The sequence below is a fragment of the Podarcis liolepis genome, assembly GCF_965112155.1.
Source record: "Podarcis liolepis genome assembly, chromosome: 4".
NCBI lineage: Eukaryota > Metazoa > Chordata > Lepidosauria > Squamata > Lacertidae > Podarcis > Podarcis liolepis.
The window spans coordinates 43,245,339-43,270,125 of record NC_139558.1 but is presented as its reverse complement, the minus strand read 5'-3'; the positions used below and the strand labels follow the sequence as shown (position 1 = coordinate 43,270,125).

Genomic DNA, 24,787 nt, shown 5'->3' with positions numbered 1-24,787 from the left:
AGTGTGAATTCATGTGAATGAGACTTCCACACATAGATGAGAGGTTTGGTGGCCTGTTGTCCACACATTCTTCAAGGTGTGGGGTGAAGGAAAGGGACACCGACTCATGTACAATGTGAGGGACACCTGTCTCTTCGTTCTACTGTTTAACTATGAGCTGGGATATAGAGAGGCAAGCAAAACGGTATGTGGGGAAGGGAATATCAGGATGTGTCCAAGGTGAATGTTGGTTGCAAAAATATTGGTTGCAGACCTCTAGCTAAGGTGTCTTGTTGTAAGTGAACTATTTTCATTGAAAGGTGCTGTTTTTTAAATTATATTTTCTGGCTTTAAACCCAAGCCCTTGAACAACTGATATCGAGAGCCTCTCTGGACACTGTCCAATTTTAATTATTTTGTTTCCTCTGCTTGTGACTTACATATGGCAAACATCATAACAAATACCAATAGATAACAATTTAAAAACAAGACTTACTGTTTTGATGCCTTCAGAAATATATGTATCATTCATTATAAACTCGGGGTAACCCACTTTAGCCAAAACTGCTTTCGCCTTTGGAAAGAAATACAAACATCATGATGAGAAGGATACTCCATTATTACCTGGATGTGGCCTTATTTGGCCACACAGCTGCCATTAGTTTCAGAATACAGAGCCACTGGTTCCATCAATAAACTTTAGCATAATTTATGGCAATCCACTGTTCAGAAGATACATTATCATCCCATTTACACATAGCAACATCCCATTATGCTTGTCAAAACCATGTGCCACAAGAGATATCAGCAGAATGCACCACGATGGAGGTTCCTAAAAAGTCAAAGGTGGGGAATTTGTGGCTCTCCGGATATTTGGGGTGACAACTCCTATCATCCCTGGCCATAGGCACGACGGGAGTCAGAGTACCACAGATACTCCACTCATCCTACTAGTAATAGGAGAGCTTTTGTAGCAAATACCCAGTGAGATCAAATGGATGAACCATAAATTTTAAAAGCAGACACCCTTACCACACTTCCTCCATTATGGTGACTGACCTGAAAGGGAAGAACTTTCTGATGCCCAATGTGGTGGAAACATACATGCAAATAAAGTCATCACCAAATGCTCCAAACATGGGAGTGGTCTACAGTCTAGCAGGTTCATCCCAAAATATTTTGTCACTTGAAGCAAAACAGAAAATGGCACACCTGCTTCCGCCCCGTTCTGAGTTGTTCAGAGAAAGCTCTGGTGCACTGAAAGTGGTGGGAAGCAACAAAGAAAGCAGAGAGGAGTGGCAGTGGCAGCCCTGTTCTTCCCAGGCAGTGGCCACGGGTGCCAAACAAAGGAGGAGGTGAGTGGCATGCTCCTTGGGGGCCCAGAACTGCCACCCCTCCCAGCTGGTCTCAGACTGCAACCTAAGGCAACTGCCTCACCTAGGGCAATTGTGGCCCTGTTGCATAGCTATTATGTGTACACACTATTGGGAAAGATGTCAACCACGTTGTGCCAGGACTCCAAACCCCACCACACAAAGTGTATTATCTGAATAATGAGCTGAGTATGGTGCTGAAGGAGGCAGGGGGTGCGGAAATGGCTTCATGGACCAAATTGGATCCCCTGGCGGGGCAAGAAGGGTGGCCGGGGGTAGGGGTAAACATAAGCCAGACTGAACAGGAGATCCTGTGGAATCTCATTGAACACTATAAACTTCAGTGATTAGCCATCGATATGTGGATTTGTGGGAAGGAAGCTCAGAGGGAGGAAAATCTTCCACGGCTTTTCTGAGTGTTTCCATTTTTATTGAATAATGTGTGGCTAAGTGCCATAGTTTTCCTCCTCCCCTTATAACGGGGCGGTGGAAGGAGGAACATTCCAGAAACTTTACCATCTCGTTCTTGACAGTTCCTCAGCCCTTGGGTTTTTATTTCCCACCTGAAATTAAAATCTTCTACCTGTAACATCACAATTAATTGCAAGGAAGATAATTAAGATGTCACAAACAGAAGAATACAGGTGGGGAATTAGCAGCAGGAACAGATGAACTCTTAAGCAAGAAAGATCCCATTGTCATGCAAATATCCCTGGTGCCAGGAGAAAACAATGGAAGACAAATGTTGTGAAAAAGAAAATAGGAAATGAAGCAAATGATAATGAAAGAGAATATTTGCACTTGGTTTTCCATGAGGAGCAGGAGGGCCTTTAGGAACATTTGTAAATCATAGAATCATAGAGTTGGAATAGACCACAAGGGCCATCGAGTCCAACCCCCTGCCAAGCAGGAAACACCATCAGAGCACTCCTGACATATGGTTGTCAAGCCTCTGCTTAAAGACCTCCAAAGAAGGAGACTCCACCACACTCCTTGGCAGCAAATTCCACTGTTGAACAGCTCTTACTGTCAGGAAGTTCTTCCTAATGTTTAGGTGGAATCTTCTTTCTTGTAGTTTGGATCCATTGCTCCGTGTCCGCTTCTCTGGAGCAGCAGAAAACAACCTTTCTCCCTCCTCTATATGACATCCTTTTATATATTTGAACATGGCTATCACCCCTTAACCTCCTCTTCTCCAGGCTAAACATGCCCAGCTCCCTTAACAGTTCCTCATAAGGCATCGTTTCCAGGCCTTTGACCATTTTGGTTGCCCTCCTCTGGAAATGTTCCAGTTTGTCAGTGTCCTTCTTGAACTGTGGTGCCCAGAACTGGACACAGTACTCCAGGTGAGGTCTGACCAGAGCAGAATACAGTTGCGCTATTACTTCCCTTGATCTAGATGCTATATTCCTATTGATGCAGCCCAGAATTGCATTGGCTTTTTTAGCTGCCACGTCACACTGTTGGCTCATGTCAAGTTTGTGGTCAACCAAGACTCCTAGATCCTTTTCACATGTACTGCTCTCAAGCCAGGTGGGGAGGAAAGCAGAAATGCAACTGTATCCATTTTGATCACCCTACTGTTGTTCCGGCAATGGCTGAAGCTGTGCAATGACTTTTCAGCTGACATATTTGAGGGCTCTGAGTGTTTTTTCTTCTTATTTTCAGCTCAAGAAGGCAAGAGGGAAACATCTTATTTACATTTCCACTGAGTTGGCTGCTTAAATGAGCTAGGTAAGTCACAAATGTCTTGCATGTATTCAGAAGTAATCATTTTAATCACTTAATTAAGCAGCCTTTGTGTTGCATCCACACAAATATGCCAGCTAACATTTTTTATTAAACCAGCGCAAAGAACAAAATGGTTTAGAATAGCTTATGAACTGCTGCCTTTCTAAAAACTATCCATTTTGCAACTGGATTAATTATTCAGTAGGTTTTTTGTTTTGTTTTGTTTTTTAAGAATCTATGGAGATTAGCTGGTCCAGCATAGTGGATGATTTATGAGTGCACCACTCACTGCAAAATGTTGATCAAACCCCAAAGCACTTGGTATTTCAACGTGGAAAAACACTACACAAATTCCTTTGAATTTTGATACTTTAATTTTAAAAAATCAGTTAATTGTCTCCAATAGAAAATATTATTTATTTACTAAACTGAACATCATGTATACAGATCCAATTCCTGACTTCTCCTTGACAGGCTGGTAAATTATTCTTGCATGAAACCAGGAAAGCTGCTGCCAGACGATGTATTCCAGGAGTGGGGAGCCTACTCTTGAGGTCATTCAAGGTCTACTCTTGCCCTGCCAGGGGATCCAATTTGGCCCATGAAGCCATTTCTCCAACACCATGCCTACCTGTCAATCAGCTGGCATCACTCCAATGGTCCCCTACCTCAGTGGGCCAACACTGACAGGTGGGCAGACCTGCCTACTTATCAGTCACCTGACATTAGGTCACATGACTGACAAGTGGCTAGTCTCAGTCACCTCTCAAACTTAGGCCACATGGGTGGGGGAGATAAACATCTGGCCAAAAATGTTCCCTATGCCTGGAGCAGACAGTACTGAGCTAGATGGGCCATTGACTGGACTCAGTATAAGACAGCTTCCTATGTTTTAGGTAATTGTATTTGCATTGATTTAATTTGTGAGCCATCCAAAAGGCCTAGTCAACTGAACAGCGTTTAAATGCCAAAAAGAAAAAGAAACCAACTCTGAAAGATAATGTGTGAACAAAATTAAGCAGACTGCCTGGTCAGAATGACAGGACATCCACAGCCTTGGGAGAGGTATTATAATCTTTAGTCACAGCACTTAGGGTAGTGATTAAAATCAAAATGAAAAGGGAGGAATTCATGTACAATATAAATTAGGGGGCGCCAACCTTTTTAGACCAATGGGTTCCTTTGGGTTTTTGAGCGAGCGTCACGGGCACCACCACCTCTGTTCCTTTCTCTCTCTCATATCAGATCCACCCCACCCTCTCACCCCTGACAACCAGAAAGAGAAAAGTTTTGTGTTCACTTTCCCAGAGAATCTGGGTAAAAGCCTTGAAATCTGAGCCTTGTAAAGTACATTGTGAGAAGTGGCAACGAAGAGTACAAAGTGGCAGTGGGAAAGAGCATCGCTCTTCCAATTTCATTCTTCAGCTCTATGTACTTATCATAAAATCACAGAACTGTAGAGTTGGAAGTGACCCTGAGGGTCATCTGGTCCAAAGCTCTACAATGCAAGGAATCTCATCTAAAGCACCCATGACAAAAGGTGGGCAGCCAAGCTCTGCTTAAAAACCCCCAATGAAGGAGAATCCACCACCTTCCAGGGAGGGGTAAGGAAGAAGAGGGTAACCACCTCATAACCAAAGGGACACTGAGTGGATGCCAGAGGAAAATCTCAAAGGCAGCACTGGATATGTCATTGAATATGTCTGCTTTCAAGGGAGATATGGGCCTACCAAGAATTGAACCATCTCTGGCTTGGTACCCCAGTGTGTAATTTATATAGGTATACATATATCCTTTCCGTGTTGTGACTTTGGTCATAGGAAGGATTTTAATATCTTTGTCTTAACTGAAGATGCGATATGGAAAACAGCTATTAAACAGGCTACCTCAATATATACTGGGAAATAATGGCTTATGAATCTAAGCAGAATCCTTTAAAACCTTTCTCATTCATTTGGGTAATCTAGCCAAAGAAGGCTGATCGCTGAAGAATTGATGCTTTTGAATTATGGTGCTAGAGGAGACTCTTGAGAGTCCCATGGACTGCAAGAAAATCAAACCTATCCATTCTGAAGGAAATCAGCCCTGAGTGCTCACTGGAAGGAGAGATCCTGAAGCTGAGGCTCCAATACTTTGGCCACCTCATGAGAAGACTCCTGGGAAAGCCCCTGATGTTGGGAAAGATGGAGGGCACAAGGAGAAGGGGACGACAGAGGACGAGATGGTTGGACAGTGTTCTCGAAGCTGCTAACATGATTTTGACCAAACTGCAGGAGGCAGTGGAAGGCAGGAGCGCCTGGCGTGCTCTGGTCCATGGGGGTCACAAAGAGTCGGACATGACTAAACGACAAAACAACAACAACAGCCAAAGACCACCATATCACCATTTACATCACACAGGAGAGGAGAACAGTTTTGACAACAGCACCCAGACTAATCTGGCTCATGGTAGTATAAGATAGCATCTTAACTCATTATTGACACAAGAGATAAGGCACAAGACTTTCAACAGGGTATTAATTTCTCTTGGATTTCTCATTTCTTTGCATAGCCTTTTCTGCACTGTGCTGCTAATATTTAACTTCTATCATCCATCAAGAAAAAGAATATGGGAAGCCCTCTAAGAGGAAATTGTTCTTTTTGGCCATTATTTTAATCATTTCATACCTTCATTTAAATATGTCAAAATTTCAGAATTATAAAAGACAAAATCCCAGAAATTATTGGTTAGTTCAGGATGAGCATTGTTTGTGATGTATACTGGGAAAGGGTTAGAGACCCTCTCCTACAGATAGCCACTTCCCCAGTCTTCCAAAAAAAAAAAAAGCGCCCCACATGCCTACTAATTACTGCAACAAAAATCTCAATGGGCAAATCCTAATTGCAGATCCCACATGTAATATCTAAATTTGGTCTCCAGGATCAGCAACTGGGCATTGTAGGCTTTCACATCCAGGCTTGTTGAAACTATTCCTGTACTAAAAAAGATCCCTGCACTAGCAATAAATTAGAGTTATGTTCAAAGCAGAATTTTTTAAAAGGCATTAATCTCAACTCTCGCTGTACAACATTGCATTTTATTATGACCATTTAAGAGGGCGCATATAGATCACTATGCATTGACAACCTGAACCTATTGCAACAACACTTTTTTACAATAATCACAAATGATATAATGTGATGTATGCATACATAATTGTCTCTTTTTATGGGCAATTTTTAAATTCTAAAATAAATAAATAAATAAATTTACTGGGGAAATTAGCATAAAATCTAGTTTGAAAGCAAGACTGTTTCATCGCTCTGTAATGGGCCCTTTAATTGCAACAATGAATTGACTCTTTATGTACATGTCTGTCTGTGTTTTCATTTTTCATGGAAAGTAGGCTATCTGAATACCATCTGCTAAAACTGTTGCATGCATATGGCTGGTACTCTATTTGTTCCAAACACTGGGAGGAATGTGGTAGGCGATTAGAAACCTTGTTCAATATATCTTGCACAGAATGCAGAGTTCAAACTAAATAGCACCCATGTGAGTGGAAGTTTTAAGATACTGCATCTGGAAATGTCTGCTACAGAAGGTCTTAAGAGAGAAATAGCCAGAGCTGTTAAACATATTAATACGTAGCTGGCAAAAGAAAAGAAAAATCTGTCCTGGTGTTAAGTACTGAGTCATCATCTGTATTATACTCAGTTGGGATGTTTGTTTTATATGCTGAGCATATAAGAGAAAGAATCACACTGGTATTGTTGGTTCTTATTTTTTAAAAAATTGTGCAGACGTTTTATGTATTGGGGTGTTTTGTCTATCTTTTACTCTGGCTAGCAGAAAACCGGGGCGGGGGACAAATGAATGAATAATAGAATTATTGGACACAGATTTTATACTAAAATAAAACAGTAACGTATTTCATTACCTGAAGTAGTACAATGCAAAGTGACTGGGTTTGAAGTCTTGTAAACTCTTAAGTCAAAGGTGGAGGATAAAAAATAATAATTTTCCTCTTGATCCAGAATGATATTTTAGTGCAAGAGCTTCATCCCCCAAAAGCCGAAGGGAGTTCACATTACAAAATGCAGCCATTAAATTTTCTGTTTAATGAGCTGTTGCTTTTATCTCAGTTATGTGGATTCCCTCCTCACTGTTCATTGTGATTTAAAGAAATGCACAATTAACCCATCAAATGTTGCTATGTAGATTGGCAAGATTTTTGTACACAGGTGTAACACTGACCCACGTGAGGTTAAGAGGCTTCCCAAAACTTACAGAATGTATCCAAAGTTGGACAGATCTTTAACAGGTACTGTAAGCCCGTGTGGTGCTGGAGTAGCCCATGGCGGGGGAGACAGGAAGACCAGACATCATTGCCAGTGAACCCTACCTAGGGCTTAGACCTCAGCAGCTGCCAAGTCCTGACAGCAGCTCCAGTAGGTCACATGCAGGTCTTTAAAGAATTATGAGAATGGCTGCTTAACTATTGTTGTGCATTGTTGCATTCCAGTTGACTATAAGAGCTCCTTCCATGTGCACATACATGCACTGTCCTTGTCCACCTCTCTTCCTTTTCCATGTCAAATATGAGAGTGGCCAAAAGTGTTCTGATCTCACGCAATTGTTAGCCTTATGGAGTTATGCTGGGCTCTGGAAATAAAATGACAGCTTTGGGCCTAGGGTTAAATACAATTTCCTTTCCCTTCACCGGTTCTCCCGCAATCTGTCTGAGCAGTGCTCAGGTTATTAACGGAACTGACATTCCTGTACAACTGACTGAGCATTGGCAGCAGCCAGGTAACAAGGCAGAAGGTGACGGCAACAAATCATCTAACACCAAAAGATAAGAGATAACGAAATGTGTTTTGGCGATTAGTTTCAGATCATGCCAGAGAAGAGGAATGTGTTTCACCTGGTTATCCTAGATCCATATTTTGTTCAGGAAATGTCATACAACTGCTTGGAAGCCTATTTTAGCATTCATCAGTATAGAAATTAATAATACAAATTATGGTTGCGTCTTTTCACAGACAGATGGACCTTCAAAAAGTAGAAGCACCCACCAAGCTATCAGACCACTCATATGATTCACATGTCTGCAACTTCTTCAACCCATAGCTCCCTATATATCTGCTCCATCCCATTCAGATGAATTCCTCTGTTCAGGCAAGCCTTCCAGGATACTCATAGGGCAGACATGGAGGGCCTGTGATCCTCCAGATGTTACTGGACTATCACTGATTTATTTAATGTATTTATATTCCACCTTTCTCCCACAGTTGGGGTTCAAGGCAGCTGCTGCTGCTACTGCTTCTTCAACATCTCATATCCACCTTTGGATATATGCCCCTTCAAAGTTCTCTCCAATTACTGCCACAATTTTAGATGCACTCTGGCATGCACAATATGGCTGTTGTACGTGGACATAGAATTAAAAAATGGCAGCAGCCCAGATTTTTATTTTAGTTAAAAAGCAGGGATGCCCATATGAATATGAGATGGCAGTGAAGGGAGATATTAAGATTCAGTTAGTTTGAATCCAGTTTTGTGATAATTCAGCCTGTCTCCATCTCTTCCACCGAGATAAGCGGTCCTTTTGCCCTGTTACATCTGATTTCCCCCTTTCAGTCCAATCAGAGCATGAGCACTGGGGAAATTCATGGAACTCTCTGAGTCCCCATTCCAAGACAGCACAGTTGTCTTCTGTGCCTGGTTAGGAACTATAGTTTGCTAAGGGTGTTGGGAATTGAAACTATAGCTCACAGGAATCTTTGGGGTTGCTTTAATGGTATGGCATGCACACAGCTAGTGGGTAGGTCATGCGAGTCTCTCCCTCCTGCATTGCTCACATTCCACCAACATTTTCAGAAACATTTATGACTGGGGAGGAATCAAGTGATAAAATTCATTTATCGTGCCTAGGCAGCAGAAATGCACAATCATTGGGTTCTTGCAAAGATTATCTGCCACCCAATAATGGGTGGGTGTTTCTTTGGTTTTTGCTTTCCTTTTGGAAGAAAAAGCAGGTAATTAGCGTTTTTAGGAGGACCCGTGTTAGCACTACATTAACATAGTCTCAATCCCGGGTTATCTCTACCTCTTTTCTCTACGGAACACTTATTATGGAGCACAATATTCAGGATAGTTTCACAGACAGAGCAGCCTGTTATCTATGTGTCTCATGTGAGGGAAAGGAAAGCCCTTTCTGAAAATTGTGTTTTCCACATTCAGCATCTTTTCTGTGAGGCTACAGGGTGACTCAGAGCTGGGCCAGGATGAGAATTATTAAGTACATCCACGGCCAGCTGGCATAATGAGCTACAGAGCATGTCAGGCACACAATGGCATAAACACCCAAAGGACAAGGAGGCAACAAAGTAATGCCATTTAAGTGGTAAATCAAGAAACACGATAAAATGGGAGTCTATATCTTTTGGTACAATGGCATTTAAAAACAACAACAACATTTTTGAGCTACCATTGCACAGTTCATGCCAAGACCCGACAGAAAGTGGAAGAATAAAATGCACATAATTGGCTTCTATAGGAAAATATCCCTTTAAAGTCTTTCGAGTCAGTTGTGAAATGCATCACACACAAAAGAGGAACAGAATTTGTGATGATGGGGAAGGAGGGGGGAAAGATTGGAGCATGTTGTCAGCCTCACATTTTTGCCCTCCAGAATAGTCATTTAATATACTGCTCTTCAGTGATAACAGGGACACCTCCTCGTTTACATGCAGACACAAGCACACACCCACTGGCACATAATCTCTTGCTCAGTGTCAAGGGGACTGAAAATAAGAATTTTGTAGGGACATATTTGGAATTATTCTTGCTCAATAACCCTTTTCAGGCATTCTGCCCTGCATCACTGTCTCTATCACTCTCTGGAGGCTGAAGGGTGACATTAGGATTCAGGCTCATGCAAGGGGGTGGCACAAGTAGAAACAGATTCCCAGGTTCAGACTGCCACCCTTAAACTCACAGAGGGTGCTGAGGATAGCCAGCAATTTTATTCCCATTGGCAAGGCAGAGGAGTGGGGGAACAAGGGACATATATTCTTGAATGAAGAGGGTTAATTTCAATTAATATCCTAGGTTTGTTAATGAGGAGAAAATCTTGCACAGAATAAAAGGTGTTAAAATGTGTGCAACTTTCTTAGGGGGCAAATAAGAATCATTCTTAAAAGGTTAAACCTGTTTTTAATGAGATCACATACTTTGAGGAGAGTCTGTTGTGTATAAAACTACCTGGAAAAGTCTCCTCTGCTCTTTGTGCCATATGTTTATAATGCTGTTAGCATGGAAAGTGAATTAAAAGTATATCATTGGCTATGTAACTTTTGCATTTGCGTTGCAGACTTGATTTGAGCCAAGGCTGATTCAAGCCTCGTGGGAAAGTAGCCTTAAATGGAAAGGAGTAATATGGGTTGTTAATTTAAAATCTGCCTTAAATTAATGTAAAACACATTGCAGAGGAGCATAGTGGTGACCACTGGTTATTGAGCTGTCTACAGTCTCTATGGAAGCACCTTGAGCTCCATCCAGAGAATTGTGCATGAACTGCACTCCGACTCAAAAAAAGAGAAAAGAATACAAGAGCATTTGGAATCTGTTTAACTGGATCAAATTGTGCATAGAAATATATTGCTAGGTGTTGCTAACTGTGTACTAAATATCTGTTATTCCTTTAAGCAACATTCAGCAGTGCCAAGTCAATCAAAGTCCTATGCTATAGATTTCATTAGTCTTTCTTTTCAACAAAGGAGAGGGGAACACAGGAACCACCTTGGCTTTAACATAGGGAGGGTCAGATCAGGCTGTTTATATGATCCATGCCATTTCTTCATGGTCCTCACTCATAAGGATATTTTGTCTCATTTGCACATTAATCCGTGGTTCAAAAAATAAACCCATGATAAAATTTGCATTTAAATGCTATTCTGTTTTCCCTCAGTGCACTCATTCTAAAAAAAATGTATGTTGATATGCTTTTTGTACCCAGAACAGGAACATTTGGGGTGTGAAAAAACCAACACATAAGTAAGTTCCAACATTCACATTAGTCCTGGGAGTGCAGATTAAGTCCATTCATAATGGAATTCCCAAAGATCAAAGCCCTTTACAGACACTCTCCTTTTGTGCAATTGCTATCATCTGAGGGGGAAACTCAGTCACTGGATCCACCCTTGCCACCACATGCATGCTGGTCCTGCCCATAAAGACCCACCCTTTGGGAGAGTAAATTAAAAGTGAGGAGCCTGTTGTACACATGGCCCCTCCCCAGGCAATTTAGAATTTCATGCAATCTGTGCCCGCAACCCCAGAGAGCCACTACCATTTTACTGTTGTTGGTATCTGTCCGTCTTGGGAGACAATAGAGGGGTGCGCCTTTGGGAAGGTTGCAGCACCTGCTGTGGCTGTGGAGACTGATACGGGAGAGACATGTTTTGTTGCAGCTGGGGAAGATGAAGGCTGATGCAGGTGTACCACTGCTTTTCTTTACCATTCAGTGTAAACAATACTGAGCTAGATCAGGGCTCAGCAACCTTTTTCAGCCGTGGGCTGGTCCAGACCATGTGGTGGGTCGGAGTATATTTTGGAGAAAAAAATTAACAAATTCCTATGCCCCACAAAGAACCCAGACACATTCTACTCATGTAAAAACACGCTGATTCTCAGACTGTCCACGGGCCAGATTGAGAAGGCGAGAAGGCCTTAGCTTGCCTACCCCTGAGCTAGATGGACCAATGGTCTGGCACAGTATATGACAGCTTCTTCTGCTCCTATGAATGTAGCTCCTTTCTCTCCCCAGAAAGAAGATCAAATTATTCAAACATACCCAACGAAAACATACAAAACATTCAGAGGTGTGCTAGGAGTTGGCTTGGCTGGTCCTCACCAATGGCTCAAGTAAAGGTAAAGGGACCCCTGACCATTAGGTCCAGTCGTGACAGACTCTTGGGTTGCAGTGCTCATCTTGCTTTATTGGCCGAGGGAGCTTCCAGCTTCCAGGTCATGTGGCCAGTATGACTAAGCTGCTTCTGGTGAACCAGAGCAGCACACAGAAACACTGTTTATCTTCCCGCCGGAGCGGTACCTATTTATCTACTTGCACTTTGAGGTGCTTTCAAACTGCTAGGTTGGCAGGAGCAGGGACCGAGCAACGGGAGTTCACCCCGTCGTGGGGATTCGAACCGCCGACCTTCTGATCGGCAAGTCAGGTTTAAACCACAGCGCCACCCGCGTCCCTCACCAATGGCCCAGAGGGAAGCTCAAAAAATGCCAATAAAGCCCAATGGCCAGGGTGACAGCTGGAGATCCGCAATGCAAGAAGAGCCCCACAAGTGACAATCCTGCTGAGGGTCCCTCTTAAAACTGTAGCTACCCCTGCTGAGGAAGTTTACAAGCTTGACTCGGGGCGGCAGATGACATGCGCAGCAATAAGGCATCAGTAAGGAAATTGAGTTTCATTTAATGTTATTGCCTCTAACAGGCCATCTGGCAGCCAGGTATAATGAGGCCTTCTATAAAGTTTTAAATGACTCTCATAATAAGATCACCCTCTTCCTTAAAAACTACAGCATTTCCTACTTTCCTCACAGTAACATTTGTGTGACAGCTCCATAAAGATCTATCAACCCAATCCATATTACAGCAACAAATATGCAGAGAGAGTTACTTGCTACTTGAGGGAGCCAAGTCATGTGGCAAGCACTTTTAATTGTTACCCTGAGGAGCAGGAGAACTCACCATAGGGAGCTCATGTTCAGTGGCATTCCAAAGGCAAATGTAGCATTGAGTTCAGCTCTTAAAGAACATTTCTGACACAGACATCCCTCACTGCTGAAATTTTCACCCGACAGGTATCTCATTGGGTCACCATCCTTGCACTAAACATTTCACCCAAAAAGTTATTATCAGGCACTGCTGCTTTTTATAGCTTTGTGTGCACCTTGATTTGTGGATACGCAACAATTCAAATATGTCAAGAAGGAGAAGACAAGAGATTATGTAAGACTACTAAGAGCTGCATCCTTTGTCTTCAGTCCAACCCAAATCTTGCACTTGATGAATTTCCCATGTTTCTGAGGTCCAAGCCTGACATTTTCTTTAAGCAAGGTTGAAATTCACATCCAGCTGGTGTCCCTGACATGGTTTTCAGACTTTTATTTTGCAGCCATATAAAATATGAATATGACCAACTGCTGTTGTAAAACATACCCTGTTACTGGGTTTTTTTTCAGAAAGTGTAGGATGTTTCAATTCTCTCATTTTTGAATTGATTCTTGAAAGTAATGCACTATTTAAATCTAAAGGTTTGGGACTTTAGTTTTTGAATGGGGGGGGGATTCCGACTCTTTTCATCTGAGCACAGCATGGAAAATGACTCAGCTGCAGCTTGCACACAAGACCCCTTTACAGAGGGCATTTGCCAATAAGATGCTACCCAATCACTTCGACAAATAAGGCGAAGAGGCCATTTCTTCCCCTCTGCCTCTGTGTACTCATGTATTTTTCAAACGTGTCATTCTATGTGCCACTTGGCATTTGGATGAGCTTCTCCCCTGAGAGTTTAAAATGGAGGATTACAACAGAATGGTTCCAAGAATGCTTGAGCACCTGTGAACAAGCCATGTTCCTTTGGTTTTCTACTATCACACAAAGCTTTGAAAATATTGTGACTCAGAGCTAATTTAAGCATGTGAGAGAGATAGCACATTCTAAGAGTTACTTCTGGGTTGCAGCTGGAAAATCACATATTTCGAATGCCACTTCCTCATATAAAAGCCAATCCCTTTCACCCCTGACAAGCCAGCTCTCCATTTGTTCCTACAAGAAGCAAAAGGAGAAACACGATTTGCAGCGCAAGTCTATACATCTTTCCATAAGCAATTCCCTTGGAATTCATGGGGCTTTCGTCCTAGGTAAGCAGATATAGGATTACAGCAGGGGTGGGAAATGGCAGGTCTAAATGCAGCCCTCTAGCTCTCTCCATCTGGCCCTTGGGACTCTCTCCAGACCACACCCTCAAGTCATGCCACAAGCCTTCCTCACAATTTCCTTTTTTCCCCCTGGCTGGAATGTGTCCTTGAGATCAGATAATGGTTCTTGCTTCCCTGGACACAAGATTGAGAGGGGTGTGAGCCTGTGTGGAGAAACTAGGCTAATGTACGAAGGTAAAATTTACATACATTGCCCCAACTTCCTTTGCATGTGGCCACAGATGGTTACTCAGAAGGAAATGCTGCCCTTAAGTTTGAAAAGTTTCCCTGCCCTTGAATTACAGCATCACTTGCCTTTTCTGCTTTCTGCTTTCCAACCTCTACAGTAATATGTGAATGAGTAAGACCCACAAATCCTCTTGTTTACCTTTGTACAGAAGTAATGAAAAGAAGAAGAAACATATCTTATTTTTCTCTTCATATATAACAAAATGAACCAGCCGTGCGCTGGAAAAAAGGTCACAATCCCATTCAGCACGCCCCATCCCCACAAACCAGAAGTTAACCAGTGAAAAGTTTGACAGCATAACAATGTCTTTAAGAAAGACTGAAACACCACAAGAGAAAAAGCCATCGGATGTACTGTTTTTATATTTTCATGCAATCCTATCATGTTTATTTGGTTATTAAGTCCCATTGAATTCACTGGGAACTGAATCCACTGAGACTTATTTCTGAGTGGACGTGTACACAGGATTGTGCCGCAAATGTTTACGTTCCATCACAATATGATTTCTGACTGAAAATAAACTGTGGGCCTCATAACGAATACTATTTTGGGGTGGCATCTCCCCTTGTGGAGACGAATCTCCTAAATATAAGGGCAACTTCTAAATATCAGAACCTATGTATTCTCCTTTAACTGAATGCAGACATTATAGCTATATTCCAGAATGTTTACTGAATAACCTGCATCAGTACTGAAAATGTGAACCCCAATGAAATATCAGAAGTGCAACCCCTTAAAAAAAGTCCATCAAAACATGTTTAGCACATTTTAGATACATCTTCCCCCATGTCCCCATGTATTAACAACTTGTAAGCCTTCAAGATCACAGAAGCATAATAAAGGGGCAATCCAGTGATTTCAATCTCAGTTCCAGGACTTGAATAATGTAGTAGGAGAACTAGCTGATTTTCTGGCAATAACATCTTTCCCACATAATTTATTAGCTTGTTTATGTGTAAGACCAAGAGTCTAAAAACCACTGAAGCAAGTAACAACGAAGATTAAACAAGATACTTGATAAAGTTAACGGGGTACACAGATTTTAACAGCAAATATACACACGTACGACATCTTTTCAGACAGATTGCTGATGGATAATCCCATTCATCCAAAAATTGAATGTATTTAAATGCCTTTACCTTTTCAATCGCTTTTCTCTTTGTTCCCAAATCCATCCAGGTGTTTTCATTCTCCAGCATGTCCATAAAGGCCCAACGAATCCCTTCAGTCAATTCTGCCATCTGCAACAAATATTACCATAATTACTTAAGAAATGTGAAATGCTCTGAAGACTTTCTGTCCAATTCAGTGAAGGGGCTCTGCATGCAGAAGCAGCCGTGTGTGTGTGTGTGTGTGTGTGTGTGTGTGTGTAGCCAAAACAGATGTACACATCTGGATGTGTGTTCACATCTGCAAATCAAAATGCTCATCTACAGTGCTCATCTGGTCCCCAGCTAGATGTCACTAATTGTACTAAATTAGTGTGGGATTGGTGCCTATGAAAGTATAAACATTAGAATCCATAGCAAAGTTTCCCTTCCATTTACCATATTATTCGCTCTATAGGACGCACTTTTTCCCCTCCAAAAATTAAGGGGAAATGTATGTGCGTCCTATGGAGCGAATGCAGGCTCCTTGGCTTCAGTGATAGCAACGCGAAGCCTCTGAAGCTGCGCGTTGCTTTCGCTGAAGCCTGGAGAGCGAGAGGGGTCGGTCGCTCTCCTGGCTTCAAGGATAGCCGTCTGAAGCCTCCGGAGCCCCTTCCATTTCTCCTCCTGCTGCTTCGGGTTCCTTTTGCTGAAGCCGGGAGAGGAAGACTCTCACAGCTTCAGCAGAGAGGGAGAGCTGCGCAACGCCCCTTCAGTGAAGCGGAAGGAGAAATGGAAGGGGCTCCGTTTCTCCTGCCACTTCGCTGAAGGGGCGCTGAGCAGAGATGGGGAGAATTTGTTTTTCTTGTTCTCCCCCTCTAAAACAAGGTGTGTTCTATGCTCGGGTGCGTCCTATAGAGCGAAAAATACGGTATTTTCTACCCTTTAACTCCAAGACTACTCTTCATGTATTTAAGAACTGGAAGAACATGGTTATGAAAATATTATAAAAAAATATTTTACTAAATATAATATGAATACATAGTAGTAATAAGATGTTTCCATGGAACGTTTTTCTGTGCACTTGGTTACGTTTTCTGCAGCATACATGCAGCAGCATAAGAATGTAAGATGAGTATGCTGGATGAGGCCATCTAGGCCCGCACTGTGTTCTCACAGCAGCTGAGGGAAACCAGCAACCAAGATTCGAGCACAGGAGCACTCTCCCCTCCTGTGGTTTCCAGAAACTGATATTCAGAAGCAATTCAGGAAAGATGAGAAATTTGTCCATAGGTCAAATTAGCCAGGATGGCTGAAGTGGAGCCTCCATGTTCCAAGGCAGCATAGCAAATGACATCCCATTGTTTTCCTCATCCATTCTGGATTTACCATTTCCACATTTTTTTACTCATTGGACTTTCCACAAAAAGGATAAATCCAGATTCAATGGGAAAATCTCGTGGGATGGCATTTTGATGAGGACAGTGTCATGCGGAAGCTGGGCAAAGCTTCCAGGCATGAATGGCACCAATTCCATAACAAAATGCTGTGTGGAAGTGCCAGTAATGTCAGGTGAATCACCTCCCTGATTGAAAGTTTGGAGATTGACCTAAGTGGGGGAAAATAATGTCCTTATCTAAACAACCGAAGGGGGTTGTAGCATCTCATTTTCATGATTCATTACTAGCCTTTAAATATCACATCATTTTTATACAATATGGAAGCCAGTACAGCCCTGGCATTAAATATGACCAAGCATTCAACAGTCGGGAGTAAACTGCATCCCAGGGAATAAGGTAACTTGGAGATATTGATGGCAGAGCACTGTTTCAATTAACTTAGTGCACTAATGAGGTGAACTCCCTGTACTTGGAGGTTGGCAGTTCATATTCTAGCTCTACAATTGGACCCTGGTGTATATTCTGGTTTTTATGCACCAGCTGTAGCAGTAGGGGTGGGAGGAGAAATCTATTCATACCATCAGAGTTGTTATCAAAATTGTTCAGGCGTAGCCGTACGAAATGCTGCCTAGACTGTAGGTCAAAAACAGTGCTATATTTAGACACAAATAATATCTCTTTGATAAAAGGAGGGATACAAGAAAACATCCAGGGCATGAGCTCATCAGTGACTAAATACAAAAATACCACGCTTCCCATAATTCATTATTTATTCAGCATGGACCTTCTACAAACTAAGAGGGGGGATGGTTTGGTGTCATCTAGATAGCTAAAACACAGGAAAAGGAAAGGCAGTCTGAAGAAAATAGAAGATGCCATATTTTTAAAAAGAGAGATCAACCTGGCAACTAGTCTATGACCAGGCCCATCCATCCTCAAGAATACGCCCCAATGATATCAGTGAGATTTATTCAAGTAAATGTTCACAGGATAGCATTCTACAATTCTGTGCATACTTATGTAAGATCATGGCATTTCTCAGTTACTAAAATGTCTCATTTGTCATTTGATCTTTCCAGCTATTCTGGGGGGAAACAGGATAGTAACAAATAGTCCTAAAGACAACCTATGAAATACTACACAATGGTTAAAGTTGCAGTGGAGAAGGGGCCACAAAGCACCAGTGGTCAGATTAAGGCAGTTTCCTGTGCCACCATCACATCAAAGTGGTAATTGGCACAAGTGATTTCTGGGCTGCATCACCCACAATGCTTTGCTCTGAGGAAGGGTAGTCTTGCTGTGACCAGGATGTCACGGAGCAGGGGACAGCAATGATAAGGGGAGAAAGAAGGTACAAGAGGATGCAGTGGAGGATGAGGAAGGAGAGAGGGATGGAGGAGGAGGTGTGATACTGACAGAGGGAGAAGGTGGCGAGGGCAGAAAATGTAGAAGGCAGCAGCACAATTTCAAAGACACAAAAATTCACCTACCATATCCCTCTTGTCTTCTTGGAAGTGCAAATCTACAAACATTCTTCCAGCAACATAAGGGAGAGCACTTTCCACGAAGTTTACACATTTATCCCACTGAGGCAGTAAGGAGGTTGTCCCCTGGATTACCTGTTTTGACCAAACAACATTCTATGACTATAACCAGATTCGCCGCAAATCAGGCAGACATGTGTTTCCTCTTCTAATCTCCCATACTCCCACAAGTGCAGCATTATGGAATTCTAGGCATTAAACAGCCACAAAAGGGTTGTCCCCATGCATATGCTCATAACTCCAACATTGACTGGGTGGAGGAACACTAGGATAAATTAGGGATTTGATACAGCTGTGGAACTTTTTCTCAATTTGGGTACCACTCACCATTAGTGTGGAAAGGAAAACTCACTCTCTAATAATAGCAATGTGTGAACAAAGATGCAGACAATCAGCTACCATTTCACTGGAGCAAACAACAACTATTTCACTATAAATGGTAAATGTGGAAAGCCCTAGAATATCTTAAGTTAGCTCTACAGCTAGCTCTACAGATTGTAAATTCTCAGTTCTATTCAGTTCATTACAGAGTCCCAAGCAATGACGTCATCCTTTCTCTCTGCTTCAAATTCCAGCCATTAAAGAATGAAAATCACAGCATAACACAGAAACATGATGCTGCAATAAAAGGGAGAAAGACTTGGATGTAGAAAAAAGATAACCTGTGAATTTTTCATTCAGCTCTGTGCCCAGACTAGAGCCCTGATGTCCTGAGAGAGGTTAGTGATGTTCTCCAACTTCTTTAAATGCATTGAATTCAAGCTTGCTAGCTGGAAGCACAGGGACTCACAGAATCCATCTATCAACTGCTGTCTTCATAAGCTTCATAGGCACACAGGGCATATTGATATCAAAATCTCACACTTACCCTTGAAAACTCCAACCACCTATACTGAAAGCGTCGGCTGAGGTTAAATATTCTTGAATAAACCATTCTCCATACCAGATAGTTGGCAATAGTCCTGTCAAAGCAGACACATCTTTATGTCAGACAGTTAGACCCATGTGTTGTAATGTACAGCTGTCCGAGACTATAAATAAATAGGTGACTAGATTCTGCACCCCCCTCAGATCAGTGCACTACCTGCAATGGTAGCAGCTTCACCTTGAAAATTAATGAGCAATGACCAAATTCACAAAAACCTGTTAGACAAAAGCGGTTGCATGATAACAGCTATTTGGTGTGTGAATGATGGTGGATCTTCCATTTGGAACATATTTCAACAGTTTTGCATCCTGAGATGGAATTTGGCTTTAGTGCTCCTGTGCAAAGAATGGGTGTTCTCCCCACACACACCAAGTGCTCACAAACTAATAAAGCAGAAACAACCTAGCTACAAAATCTATAGGAAAGTTTGCCTTAATTAAATGTAATGGGATGTATTGCAACTTTTAATCAGAGTAGATCCATTGAAATAAATGGCCCTAAGTTTGTCATGTTCACTCATTTCAGCGGGTCTATTCTGAGTACAAGTTAGTTGGCCGCAACTCAATGTCATGATATCTGGTGATCCTTAGCAAACCATCAACAATACACCAGCAAATATCTCACACATCCTACTCACATAGTAATAATGAAACACTTGCAGGGCAATTCAGATAGCAAGTGCAACCATATAAACTAAAGGAATGGGCTTTCTACTACAGAGAAGTAAACATGGTATTTAATGGCTTAATTGGAAGTGGAACACAGCAGGGGTTAGCCCAGAAATCAAACTTTAGTTCTGAAAACGTATCAATTGATTTTTATTTCTTTTTTAAAAAAGGGAGAGTCTTTGAGCCTATATAAATTCACCCCACTTATCAGCCCACATTCATTCAGGATTAGAGGGCAGAGGTTCCAGGTGACAAGGTTTTAAGGCCTGCGCCTGCCGCTTTTAGAAATTAAGCACCATGGTACATTGTGCCTTATTCAGCATTTTCGGATATAGAATGTGATAATACTTCTGTAATCCAGTGTTATACACCTGAGGCTTCTGCATGGCTGGATCTCTTAATACTAATGCTCAAAGACATTAAAAACACATTTTTCAGAGTCAGAGCTAGCAGTAATATGGCACTTCACCCCCACTGCCACCACCTCAGAGCATGTTGGCAGTGCTAGACTTTTCTACCTAATTAAAGACAGCCAATAACATATCTCCCTTTTTTTAAAAAAACACCAATCTGACACTATTTTAATTGATTCAAAAAAGAACACAGAAGTGAATGTTGCTGAGATAAATATTATAACTGGTTATGTGTTGTATCTAACACTGCTGTTTTGCTTGTGCAACAGACTTGCACCTTGAAATCTGCCCTCCTTTCCTCATCTGTGCAGCTGCCCTGTGCACCTGGGGCATCCTCCAGAATAAATGTGGGCGTGGGGCACAGGGAGAGAATAGGAAGGATAAGTCCTGTTGTGCAAGCAGAATACTTGCTTGCTTGCTTATGCAGCATGGGACACAACCCTCACACCATCACGTTCTTTTCAAAATGTAGGGTTTCAGTGTTACTTGATTAATAAAACCAATTCATTGATAAAAACATTGTAGGCCAATCAAAACTGGACCCTGCCGCCAGTGTTTGTGCTGTGCCTCAGAAAGTTATCCATAATCAGGATATTCCATATCAAACTGGCCTAATTCCAAGGACAGAGAAACTGTACTATTTTAGTTATTAGGGGGCGAATATATCCTGTCTGATGCATTTTATATCCTTTTGGGTGCTAGCAACAATGAACCAATTAAAAAAAGCAAGAGACAAGCAGGTGAAGACCACCTGAGGACCAAAATACATATGACAATAGTCACATGCAGTACTGCTTTACTCTTTTTTTGGTCAGTGGCAGGGTTGCATGCACTCTCTCTCTCATAGCCAGTATGGAGACCATATCAGGACTCTAGCAGGGAGATAGAATGGATTTAATAATTTCCTCTACACACCTGCAATATACATTGCTGATAAAATCTCCCACTACTGATACAGAAGTGGGGAGGAGATCTACATTGGCTATTTGTTTTTTTACACACACACAAATCATAAAATAAAATAAAATCTGTATTTTACAGCAAAGCCTGTCCCGGTTAGGTTTTCCTGTTCTCCCCAGCAGGACTATCTACCACCACCTGCGTTCTGGGAATGCTTCTGGGAGAAAGAGTGAGGCAAGCGAAGTCACCAGAGCCTGTTTCAAATGGGCTTACTGACATATTTCCTTTTGCTGTGTCTTTCACCCCTTACCTTTCCTCTCAGTAATTTCCCTGTTTCCTTCTCTTCTCCCCACTGAATAACATAGAAGACAACCCATAGTCACTAGCATTATTTTCACAATTCTGTAGAACTTGCCACGTTGTGGTAATGGACCTTTATTATGCAATACCCTTGGCTTCTGCAGAAGTCATGGGCCCTTTCTGCGAAAACAGCAGGACCCTCTTGGAGCATCTCTGTTTCAATGGCTCCGAGCAGCATCTTTTCACTTTGCTATCATTAGTATCTGCAGTGTTCACGAAACAAACCGGACTTATGGCTGAAGAGCAGCAAATTGTTCAGTCAATATGATATGCCTTCCCAGTCGTAAGAGGATTCCTATAATGATCGCCTCAATTTCCACGTTTTCCCCCAAGCACAGAAAGGCTTTGCACTGGGGGGGGGGGGAGAATCCATTCGCCTGGAATTGCTAGCAATGAGTTATCTTGCTGCTGCATTCACACGATTTTGTTTTCATAGCAACCCCAGAGACAGAAATAATTGAAAGGGTCCACCTGTGGTTTGAAAACAAAGTGGTAACAAACCATATATGCCAAGATCCTAAACATTATACTGAAAAGTCAGGGATTGTTTCTGAGCAAAAAAACATACACAAAGCAAATTAGAAATCCTTACTTTTTTCTTTCATTTTCTAGTATCCTGAACAAATCCTTGAAGTACTGGGGCACACGAACAACGACATTTTCTGAAGCATCTATGTCCTTAAGTTCAGGATAAAGCTTGGTGTCAATCACCTTCTTGATATATCCCAGCCAGTCAAACTGCAACAGAAGCAAAGGTTCAGTTCCTGACTCTTGCAGACAACAACAACAAAAGCTTATAAGTTAATTACCTACCATTAGCTAAACAACTTAAAAGTTTTGCCTAATTTCAAAGTTGAAGTTCACTGCACAACATCACAAATATTTTGAAACTTAAATAAAAATGCAGCTGTATTTAAAATAATAGTGAACACCTGTTTCAACTAATTTCATTTAAATTGCCATCTTATGCACATCTGAAGAACCTTTCAGTTTGAAAGGTAATTACACAGTCCAATCAGGCATTAATATAGTCATTTTCCAATTAACTTCAACCAACCTGAGGGATCAAGGTGCTGAGTTCCGATATGTTCATTTTGTTGTACATAGATTCACTGGTTCGATTCTCATGTGGAATCATTATCTGCAAAATATAAATGCAAACAAATATTATTTTCCTCCACAAATCCACTCTGACTTTGCCAACACTCACATAATCTGGGTGCGACAAGGTATGAATAGCAATGTTACCTGTTCAGTTTTCAATAAAGTAAGTTGCAAACCTATTATTATGATTCATTAGCAAAAAATCTTCTTTTTCCATAAACATTTTACATTTTCCCCCATGTAACACAATGAAATTCATCTTTATCCATACTAATATCTATCCCTTCCAGTATGAAACGATGTTCAGTTTCATAATCCCAGGTGGATACCTACTCTACATCAAAAGTATCTGAAAGACAGGAAAATCTAGAAAACTAACCAACCAGTGGACTAGGAAGAAATTATTGTAAACTACTGGTGCTGTCTTCAAATTTAGCACTGCAATTAGGCCTGGAAACTAATTGCAAGTCAGGTCAGGAATGCTGTCTTGCCCCGGTGAGCAGGCTGGCCACTGAATTTTGCACCACCAGAAGTTTCCAAATTGTTTTCAGTGTCAGCGCATCATATAACTCATTATAGTAATCTAACCTAGATGTTATTTAGCAGCAGCTGTAAAGAGCTCCTATTCATTTACATTTATATTCTTGTTCAACCCTGAAATCCTTCGAGTATCAAACTCATTCTTGGATGTGCTACTGGCAGTTGCCTACTTGTGGACATATCTTGCCAATTCATCACATTTATTATTATTATTATTATTATTATTATTATTATTATTATACAGAGGTACCTCGGTTCTCAAACGTAATCTGTTCCGGAATACAGTTTGACTTCCAAAACGTTCTAAAACCAAGTTGCAAAGGGCTGGCGGCAAGTTCAATGGAGAAAATTGAAAAACACGCAGCGGAAGCTGTTCGACTTCCGAGGCGCGTTGAAAAACGGAAGCATTTACTTCCGGGTTTTTGGCATTCAGCTTCTGAGATGCTCGAAAATTGAGGTACTGCTGTATTTATATACTGCCTTTCATCCAAAGATCACAGGGCAGTTCACAACAGGGCAGATACAAGATATAGTTTGTCACTGCATTGGAACTCCAGGAAAGCACCAAGTGAATGAAGAAGAGAAGCCATGTCTACCCCTTTGGACATCCAGTTGCCACAAATGCAACTGAAACCCACATTTAGAAAAGCACTAACCTCAGCAATTTTAACTTCTAGTTTCAACACAGACTTCATGTCCAACTCTGCACGAGAAGCATTGGCCCCCAAAAGCACTGCTGTATCCACCATGAACTGGAACAGGGCTTCTCTGTACTATAATGTGATAAGAATCCAGTTATCATTACAGCTAAACAGAGAATTAACCTCAGCAAAATAAATTATGCCCCCCCACCTTATCGAAGCATAAGAATAGTACATTGTTTTCTTACCTTCCTTTTTCAATTTCCTTTGCATATTAATCATACTATTGTGTTCTATATTAGTTAACATGCTCTAAGGGCCTATCTAGAAAACCTATTTATTCAGCATTCATCCTCATTTGCTTGCATGAAACATGCACTGATGTTAGATTATATCCAGTGTTTATTGAGCATTTGTTCTGATTTGTGTATGGAGTGGTTATGCAAGAATGAGCATTCATCCAGAATTCATCCTGATTTACTTGCAGGGCGTTTACATGTCTTCCCATTGGTCATTTGTCCCTTTCAATGCCATCACTTTCCAAACCGCAAAAATGTTGTGGGTGATATCCAACTAAAGGGTTCCGCTAGAGCAATGATTGCCAGGTTCTCTCTCCTCTCCCTGTGCGCCCCCCACGCAACCCCTAAATCTGTTCCCTCCAGTGAAGGTTTATGGGGCACAGATGGGGGACACGGTAAGAGGAGAGCATGAGGAAGTTCCACTGTGCAGCTAAAACTCCTTGTAGTATCAGAACTGTTAAGCTGGAAACAACCACTTGTAGTAGGTGGTTGTTGTTTAAAAAAAAGGATTTGTTGTGCAAATCCCTATTCCATCTAGAACAGTGGTTCCCAACCTTTTTTTGACCATGTCCCACTTAAGCATCTC

At 41.6% G+C, this 24,787-nt stretch overlaps 1 protein-coding gene and 1 long non-coding RNA gene across 2 annotated transcripts in view; one reads left to right on the top strand and one right to left on the bottom strand.

Moving 5' to 3' along the window:
* PHEX (phosphate regulating endopeptidase X-linked) overlaps nt 1-24,787 on the bottom strand; it is a 102,107-nt gene that overhangs the window by 36,005 nt on the left and 41,315 nt on the right. The window contains exons 10-16 of the mRNA XM_083501865.1: nt 23,918-24,034; nt 22,675-22,758; nt 22,210-22,355; nt 19,217-19,310; nt 18,295-18,423; nt 15,456-15,557; nt 476-553 (exon numbers count right to left, since the gene is read on the bottom strand). Of these exons, the coding sequence (XP_083357991.1) occupies nt 476-553; nt 15,456-15,557; nt 18,295-18,423; nt 19,217-19,310; nt 22,210-22,355; nt 22,675-22,758; nt 23,918-24,034 (750 nt within the window). The remainder of the gene's footprint in view (nt 1-475; nt 554-15,455; nt 15,558-18,294; nt 18,424-19,216; nt 19,311-22,209; nt 22,356-22,674; nt 22,759-23,917; nt 24,035-24,787) is intronic.
* The window catches only part of LOC310706401, a 303,174-nt gene that overhangs the window by 246,509 nt on the left and 31,878 nt on the right, over nt 1-24,787 (top strand). The window contains exon 6 of the long non-coding RNA XR_014525837.1: nt 3,021-3,086. This is a non-coding gene — a long non-coding RNA (uncharacterized lncRNA). The remainder of the gene's footprint in view (nt 1-3,020; nt 3,087-24,787) is intronic.